The sequence below is a fragment of the Sebastes fasciatus genome, chromosome 14 (genome assembly GCF_043250625.1).
Source record: "Sebastes fasciatus isolate fSebFas1 chromosome 14, fSebFas1.pri, whole genome shotgun sequence".
NCBI lineage: Eukaryota > Metazoa > Chordata > Actinopteri > Perciformes > Sebastidae > Sebastes > Sebastes fasciatus.
Window position 1 is genome coordinate 30,498,719 of NC_133808.1, and position 9,466 is coordinate 30,508,184.

Genomic DNA, 9,466 nt, shown 5'->3' on the forward strand with positions numbered 1-9,466 from the left:
TGACTCATGAATGCTCTGATGAAGGTCTGACAGACCGAAAGCTTAAAGCATAAAGTGAAATACTGCATAGATCTACGTGTGCGGATATCTTTTCTATCATTTCACTGATCTGGCTCATGAAATATTCTGGTGTACAGATGAGAAAAAAGCTTAAACTAACTCAGATTGACTTTTTCATTTGGTCTTTACTTTGGGTTTTCTTTTAGGTTAAAAATCACACGTGCTTTACAGTGAACGTCAGAAAATCTGAATATGTACGTTATGTGTATTTGTACCTTTATTTGGGGATTTTTGTAGAATCCTCTGAAGACGTATGCACCTCATTATGGATGAGATAATCTGAGGTGTCTTGCAAACCCATGCTGACTGGGCATATTTATATACATGACACAAGATAAAATTATAACTTGGCTTCTGTCGACGAGAGACAAACTGAAATTGTGTTTAAATTATGTCTCACAATGGAAAGAGATTCATATTTCATAAGTTTTATCAGTAAATTTGCATCATTGCTGCCATCAGGTGTTCAACATTAGACATGTCTAGGTGATGCCTGAGTGCACACAGAACAATCAACCATTTCTTTCTTTAGAAGTTACATTAACAGTGTTAAGTTAGTCGTGCACATTTCTGACTGAACCCTCAGTTTTTGAAGCACAAAGTTTCATGAAACCTTTTCAAAAACTGTTCAACATGTAATAAACTAAATAATGTCAACACTTTACTAGAAATGGATTTAACTTAGCAAGTTCACAATGTAAGCCTTACAAAGTTGACTCATCTGGCTGCATACCAGTTTGTATAATTAATAAACCCCATATAGTGAATATATATTTCAGTGTAATCAATACCTGTAGTACCGAAAATAAATTGTGCACAAGATGTCAAACTTTGAGTTTACGTTTAATAATTTTCAAATTATGTAGAAGAGAATGAAGCTGCTGCAGTTTTTGATGTATGTGCATCCTGAAAATATGGGTACAGATGTTTTATTCATACATATTCTAGCCAGTCATCATTCAATGTCCATTTTCTTTTATTGTGAAGCACTTTGTGCTGCATTTCTTGTATGAAGGTGCTATACAAATTAACTTTTTATTAAAATTATGGCTCATTTTTCAAGATTCAACAGACATTTAAATATTGTTGAACCAATGCTCCTACACTTAAGGCACATATTTAGCTTCTGGTCTCCCAAAATGTTAGATTTAAAGCAGTGTTTTGTACTGTCATTAAGTTGTTTCAAGTTTTATACTGCTTTAATGTGACATGTCTCCCCGTTAAAGACATGAGGGAGTGGTTTGAGTGCTTGAGGCTTCAAGGTCACAATAAACTGGTGTGATTAAAGAGTTGGATTACACAGTCAACACAAACCAGTTACTGTTAAACTACTGTAGATTTGCTGCATCTGAACATTTCCAGCAGGTTTTATGAACGTGTCAACATCGACGTCCACTGTCAGGAACACTTCAGTTAACGGTGACACACCAAAGAGGAAGAATGCAGATATGCCAAGTATTGACTTCACAGGGGCAGGAGTTATTTTTAGGTTTAAGTGCATACCAGGGAGAGCAACTGTAGCAGGCAGCAGAGTCAACCTTCAATACAGAACCCCCAAGATTTAATCTACACTGAAATAATATGACGAGAGTCTTATTGCATAGGCCTTTTATTCAACAAACGGCATTTTATATATTCACACATTTCTCAAATTCTGCAGACGTTAAAAAAACAGTTTCACAGAAAGACAGTCAACCCATCAGAGCCCAAGTGCATCGTCACATTTCCCTTCCAGTCGAGGTATAAATAAGAGCGGGGGGGAAAGAAGGAGGGGTCACCAGGGTCGTCTCACAGCAACACACTGCAGGAGGAAAAAAAAAAATGTTAGTATTAAAGCACAGAAGAGTCAGAGTTAGTTTGCAAAATTGCAACACCAGTTATAAAAATAAAGAGCCAAGAGAAGAGGTTGTATATTCAGTAGACATTTACATTTCCTACTGCCTGAAGATTTCTCCTTTTACAAGAGCGAGTGAACATTGAGGCGATGCCAGGCGGCTAATTGAGCTGCTGAAACGTGAACCGAGCTACACGGCTGCAGGCATGTTTCATGTGCATTCAAGTCAGCAGAGAAGCTCCTCCCCCACCACCTCCCTCGTTACATGATGTCCTAGTCCGATACAGTCCGTGCACAACAATGCATGAAATCAGCAATAGCCAAGAGACACAACTGACCCAGACGCTGTAAAATAACAACCTGGTGAATACAAATGGGCTTCATTACTGCAAATACCTAGAGTTAAATAGATGAAGTTGGGCATTAACGTGATCACAAAGGGGGCGGATGCTCATTTAACACACCAGACTGACTTCATTCAAGTTGGCGTCAGGTTGTCAGAAAACATTTGGCAGCAGTGCGTCACCAGTACGGGCATGCAAACCGAGTGTTCCAAGTTCTGTTCACAGTTTTCATTTTTGTAGGTAAGCAATGAAATAGAGGTCACACCTAAAGCAATCTTTTAATTTACCAACTGATGTCTATTTTGCATTGTCATGGGGCAAATTTCTTAAGCCAAGTTCACACTACACAACTTGTAATTGTGAGTCCTAAAGTCATTGTGGTTTCCACACTACAAGATATTTCACCAGGAGGTCAACAAACTACGTTTCGTCACAAAAACACGCAAGAAATAGCTTGAAGTGATACCATGTGTGAAGCAACATTAACGATGTTGGCACGTGTTCACAAAATAACCTGTTTCTGCATGTTTATTTGACCATTTATTCCTCCAGGTCAACCCGTGTCTTGTGCTCTCATTGGCTATAACGCGTGGCCAGAGTCCCCGCTAGATATTTAGCATGCTAGATATCTGGAATGAGTTTGCAAGGGACCAGCAAGCATCTTTGAGCAGCTCCCACATGATGTGCAGGCAGACATTAATTTGTCAGGGAGCGAATATCAGGGCTAAAATCGTGTGGTGTGAAATAGGCATTAGGCCTGATTAGACTTCTACTGGCCAGTTTCACATAAACTGGAGGTCAGATTAATGTTTCGTAGGCTGAGTGTTGCCTCCAGGAATCTCATTAGTATCACAATATAAAAAATGGGAGGCAACTGAAGGTGAACTGTTCCTCACTGCTGCACATACTTCCACACCACTACTAGCCATGCTGCTGCTTCACCTTCACTCTGACCTTTGTGGCCTGAGCACAGAATCAGATTAAGGTCATTTTAAAAAGACATGTAATCCAGCTCCAACACAACATTACTCAGATTTTACCTAATTAAAATGCCGGTGTTCTGGTCTCAGTAACAGCTGAGGGACACAAACGACCGAGCACTCGGAAATTATACTTGCTAAACAAGCCGATATGGACACTAAAGATAAAATGTAATTACTTACCACACAGACACAATATGGAGTAGTTATATCTTGAATCCAAGCGCCCTCATGCAGTCTTTGTGTGCCTCGATCAGGCCTGTGCAGCTCTCCTCGCCCTTCTCAATGATGCTGGGGGAAAAGAAAAACAAATATGGAGGAATCAATAAATATGTTTCACTTCTACAACAAGGAAAGTGTTTCAGACAGGTCTCTCTGCTGGACAGGTTCTTACCAAGCATCCCTGACTTTCTTAGTCTCTGGACAAGCGCAGCACGGCTTCAGTGGCTTCTGCTCGGTGACCTGAGTCGCAGCAGATTCGACGCCGGCGGCAGAAACGGTAGACATCTTCTGACTGAAATAAAAAGATGCTTTAATTGACTAACAGATTTAGGATGTAGAGTAGCAGCTGTCATATTAGATAATGGCATTTTCATGCACAATTCTTGTTTTGCATCTCATTTTCCAGAATAAGACATGCCTTTTACAGATGTTTGCAATTATCTCAGCTAATCAGACCACTTCTCAGGTAAGGTAGGAGGTACAAACCGCTAACACCTGTTCTTTACCTACTACGAAAAGTCAAAATGTCTGAAAAACCTTTATGGAGAATTTTATCCTGACAAATTTAGAGCAAACAAATCTGGTGAAACAAGCTTAATGTAGGAAAATTAAAACAATACCAGTCAAACCTACTGGTTGTACCTGCAGAGGAGGAAGAATTAGCTACAATTATAATCACCTGTATGAATGTTTAGAGTAAATTTCTTATGGTCATGTTTGTATTTAATTAGAAGCCTCATTTTCTGTCTCCTAACTAGTCAATTAAATTATTCATTTAGCAAAAATGCCACTGGTTCCTGCTTCTCAAACATGTGAGAAGTTGTTACTTTGTTTGTTTTAAATCATTTTAGGGCTGCAAAAATTTACTTTACTTATTTTTCACTTCATGATAATGCTTTAAATTACAAGGAAATCCTCACAATTGAGGAGCTGGGACAAGGGAATGTTTACTTTAATTAAACGTAATATGTCATTTATTAAAATAGTGTAATCATTTCAAACCTAAATCATTGGAAATTGGAAGTTTAAAGAGACAAAAACAAAGAAATTTGCAGATTTCACCTTGGGTTTAAATGTGATTGGAACAAGCAACAAGTTGATACTTGTAAAAGTAGTATATTAGTGGTGGATAACGATATAAACAGGTTGCATCACAGATCCACTGGAGGGGGCTGGGCTGATGTAATGTTAGCTCAGTTGACAGCATGGCATCACTGTGCTGCACATACTGAGTATATTTTATTAATAAATTATAATGTGAAGATATATCTATGTATTAAAAGTAGAGGAACACCATGTGCTTGTCTGTGTTGTCTTTTACCAGCGTTAGCTAACAGTTATGACACATTGCATAACACACACAGCCTGCAGCTAGCTCACAGTTAGCTAACAGTGGCTAAATAAAGGTTAGTTTCTGGTGTTATGAAGGATTAAAGATGAGATTAAAGTAACAGAAGACGAAGTGAACAAGATAAACTACCTGCTGACTGATCTACGGTGTGTAACTCACCTGTATGGAGGCTGGAGGCTCGATGTAGAGGAGGATTCACCTTCAGAGAGGAAGAAGAGACACGGAGAGAGGAGGAGCACATGTCCGGCTTTTATGCAAACTCACGTGATCAGGAGAGGCCGCGGAGGATTCTGGGAAATGGAGTGTTTTGGTTACAATGACGGGAAGAGACAGAAAGAAGCAATAAGAGACCTAACAACGACTGTAGGTGGTTATTTATTTATTTATTTATTTATTTATTTATTTATTTATTTATTTATTTATTTATTTATTTATTGAATGTATATTGTGATATTTCTCAGGACAATAGTGTTTTTCTTTTGATCATAAATCTTTATTTTTGACCTTGAAAAGTAACAAAAAAACTCAAGGTCAACTTGATCAAACCAAACTAGATTAACTAAACACTTTAAACTAGATTAACTAAACGCTTTAAACTAGATTAACTAAACACTTTAAACTAGATTAACTAAACGCTTTAAACTAGATTAACTAAACACTTTAAACTAGATTAACTAAACGCTTTAAACTAGATTAACTAAACGCTTTAAACTAGATTAACTAAACACTTTAAACTAGATTAACTAAACGCTTTAAACTAGATTAACTAAACGCTTTAAACTAGATTAACTAAACGCTTTAAACTAGATTAACTAAACACTTTAAACTAGATTAACTAAACACTTTAAACTAGATTAACTAAACACTTTAAACTAGATTAACTAAACGCTTTAAACTAGATTAACTAAACACTTTAAACTAGATTAACTAAACACTTTAAACTAGATTAACTAAACACTTTAAACTAGATTAACTAAACACTTTAAACTAGATTAACTAAACACTTTAAACTAGATTAAACACTTTAAACTAGGTTAACTAAACGTTTTAAACTAGATTAAACACTTTAAACTAGGTTAACTAAACGTTTTAAACTAGATTAACTAAACACTTTAAACTAGATTAAACACTTTAAACTAGGTTAACTAAACGTTTTAAACTAGATTAAACACTTTAAACTAGGTTAACTAAACGTTTTAAACTAGATTAACTAAACACTTTAAACTAGATTAACTAAACACTTTAAACTAGATTAACTAAACACTTTAAACTAGATTAAACACTTTAAACTAGGTTAACTAAACACTTTAAACTAGATTAAACACTTTAAACTAGGTTAACTAAACGTTTTAAACTAGATTAAACACTTTAAACTAGGTTAACTAAAATATTTAAACTAGGTTAGTTAAAGGCTTTAAACTAGGTTAACTAAAACATTTAAACTAGGTTAGTTAAAGGCTTTAAACTAGGTTAACTAAAAGATTTAAACTAGGTTAACTAAAACATTTAAACTAGGTTAGTTAAAGGCTTTAAACTAGGTTAGCTAAAAGATTTAAACTAGATTAACTAAACGTTTTAAACTAGATTAAACACTTTAAACTAGGTTAACTAAAATATTTAAACTAGGTTAGTTAAAGGCTTTAAACTAGATTAACTAAACGTTTTAAACTAGATTAACTAAACGCTTTAAACTAGATTAACTAAACACTTTAAACTAGGTTAACTAAAATATTTAAACTAGGTTAGTTAAAGGCTTTAAACTAGGTTAGCTAAAAGATTTAAACTAGGTTAACTAAACGTTTTAAACTAGATTAAACACTTTAAACTAGGTTAACTAAAACATTTAAACTAGGTTAACTAAAATATTTAAATTAGGTTAACTAAGAGATTTAAACTAGGTTAGTTAAAGGCTTTAAACTAGATTAACTAAATGCTGTAAATTATGTTAGCTAAAGCTTTAAACTAGGTTAACTAAAAGATTTAGACTAGGTTAGCTAAACGCTAAAAGCTAGTAAGCCACCTAACAGTATTCTTTATTTATTCTGTCAAACTCTCTTTTTCTTTTCTATATTTATTTTTTTATTTATTAAATGTAGCAAAAATAATATTAAAAATAAATCTAGCTATTGATTAGTTGATCAAATCTGGCTTTTGAATTTGCTTCTTTATTTATTTATCTTTGTCTTTAACAATGTACAAATGATGCATATCCCTGTTCTTATTAAACATTAAAAACTATTTTTAAAAAGACAATTTTCTTATAAGCAAACATCAGATAATCTACATTTCCAAACTGGTTTAACATTACTTAAATTGGTGAACATGGGATTCATCAAACTAAATTAGGCCAGCAAAAACCTTATGTAAGAAGAAGTGACTGTAAGTGTTACTTAATATAATTTAGAATGTACATAACAGTAACAAGCTATTGTATTATTATTATTATTATTATACACAATACCAAAATTGCCACATTCTATTGCAGCATATGTGGTTGAAGATTGAAGACAACAGAAAGACAACATCATCATCATCTTCATCCTCACCGCAGTTAAAGTATGAATTTTTATTGCACAGTGATGTCCTCATCATTGTCTTCATGAGGTCCCTCCTGGAGGAGGAAAGCACTGCTACGACTCTGGAGGCGGGTCGTACACTGTTTTATTATTTAGCTGCTCAGTGTCGTTGTTTTCAGTTTAACTTCCATCTCAGTCAGTGGAGAAGTTCTATAAATATGTCAGTGTTTCATAATCCACTAGTGTAACAAGAAAAGCACAAAAATGTTGACATTTCTAGCTTCACTTTATTATGCTTTGAAATGGTTTTCAAGCACAGTATTAGTGTTCACTTGTATAACTTTTCCACTGGGTATTACACAAGTCAAGAAGCAAGGAGAATAAGATCACTGTGTGCTTCCTCCGGGTCTGAGAAGTGAAGTCAATGCTGAAGTGTCTGAAACCTGCATTCTCTCTAACAGCCAGCAGGGGGCGAGTCCTCTGGTTGCAAAAAGAAGTCTGATTGTATGGAAGTCTCTGAGAAAATGAGTCTACTTCTCACTTGATTTATTACCTCAGTAAATATTGTAAACATGAGTTTATGGTCTCAATCACTAGTTTCAAGTCTTCTTCAATACAGCATGATGTCCATTTAGTAAATTATGGTCCCATTTAGAGTCAAATAGACCATAAAGCAGGGGATGCTTTAGGGCAGGGCTACTTTGTGATTGGCAGGTCGCTACCACGGCGTTGTCCGGTCTGGGAGTTGTCCATGTTTTCGACCTTACAATTTTAATTCTTTTCACAGTGTCTTTTCAGTTCATCAAAGTTAATTATAACATTTTAGTCGCCTAAAAATGTCTAATTCAGCGTACCGTTGTACTTAGCTCCACCCTCTGGTGTCACTTCTGGTTGCAAAAAAACAAGATTGCGACGGCCAAAAATGCCGAACTTGATGGGTGACCTTACGGAGACTACATCCACTTCTTATATACAGTGTTGTGTTCCTGTAAAATATCAAAATATGCACATGTACAAGCTATACTTTGTATTGATAATTAAAAACTAAAGAACAGTATGAGTATAAATTAACACCAGCCACCGGAATGATTGCTGTTTTTCTACGCTATCAGCTACTTCGGCAGATATTATATTCTGAGCTATGAAATATAGCTGCTGGTGGGAAGAACATACACTTCAGTGGCTGGGGAGTTTTGTAATATAAAAAATGTTCATTTTCTGCCCTACAACACAGATGATATGTGTTTTCACATGTCCACTGGGTCTACAGTGCGTCAGCGTGGCAAAGCAGTGCGTAAGCAGCAGCACTAAGTCACTTATTCTAGTTTGAGGGCCAGCTGTGTGCTAGATAAATGAGCACGTAAGCATATTATTAATTTTCTCCGTACTGTGTGATAGATATGCACCCCCATTTGAAACACACTTCCCTGCAGTCTTTGCTGTGCTATTCACAGGATTAGAATCCATACAGCGTGGCACGGATGCAAACAATGTAGATTATACAAGTGGCATTGAAATACCCTTTCATTCACTCTCAATTTTGTCTGAAGTCTGTCTTTGTTTTGGTCTAGAAATCTGCCCCCTGAGGGAGGAGAGGTGTAAAATCCTGATTTTCTTTCATCTCCTTTTCCTGTGTGCACAAATCAACGTCGGGGAAGGAATTTAAGTGTAAGCACTCTTTGTCTTTCTTTGATCGGTAGTTCCTATACAACGAATGTACAGTATGTTCTGCCATGTACCACTTATTCCATTAACCTCTGTTGGAACAGAGAACTTGTCACATACCAACACACAAAACATAGGAAGGTAGTGCTCCAGAAAAACCTAACCAAACTTTTACTGGATCACATCGTAGCGTCATCCCACAATGGATTGTGATAACCAATGTTTTTTTAAACAAACAAGGCTAAAGACTATTGCGATTAATCGCATGATTGTCCATAGTTAATCGTGATTAATTGCAAATGAATCGCACATTTTTATCTGTTCAAAATGTACCTCAAAGGGAGATTTGTCAAGTATTTAATACTCTTATCAGCATGGGAGTGGATAAACTAACTTACCGAGACAGCAGTAGACCCGCGACTCCTGTGTTCTGACGGAGAAGTAAAGCAGTGAAAATATTCTAAATATAGCGTACATTTAAACCGATATTGATA

At 35.7% G+C, this 9,466-nt stretch overlaps 1 protein-coding gene and 1 long non-coding RNA gene across 3 annotated transcripts; one reads left to right on the plus strand and one right to left on the minus strand.

The window, feature by feature from the left end:
* Window positions 1–1,651: 1,651 nt before the first annotated feature.
* On the minus strand, window positions 1,652–5,085 carry cox17 (cytochrome c oxidase copper chaperone COX17). 2 transcript variants are annotated; one of them, XM_074657826.1, is made up of 4 exons: window positions 4,951–5,085; window positions 3,613–3,732; window positions 3,402–3,509; window positions 1,652–1,861 (listed from the first exon to the last, which is right to left on the minus strand). In XM_074657826.1, exons 2-3 carry the CDS (start codon window positions 3,723–3,725, stop codon window positions 3,425–3,427), a joined length of 198 nt encoding a protein of 65 aa, XP_074513927.1. In that variant the 5' UTR covers window positions 3,726–3,732; window positions 4,951–5,085; the 3' UTR covers window positions 1,652–1,861; window positions 3,402–3,424. The 2 variants fall into 2 exon arrangements, with proteins under 2 accessions (XP_074513927.1, XP_074513928.1); XM_074657827.1 differs by lacking the exon at window positions 4,951–5,085 and adding an exon at window positions 3,859–3,946.
* On the plus strand, window positions 5,027–8,165 carry LOC141781881 (uncharacterized). Its single transcript, XR_012596971.1, has 3 exons — window positions 5,027–5,154; window positions 7,277–7,442; window positions 7,721–8,165. It is a non-coding gene; the product is annotated as an uncharacterized LOC141781881 (long non-coding RNA).
* The last annotated feature ends 1,301 nt before the right edge of the window (window positions 8,166–9,466 follow it).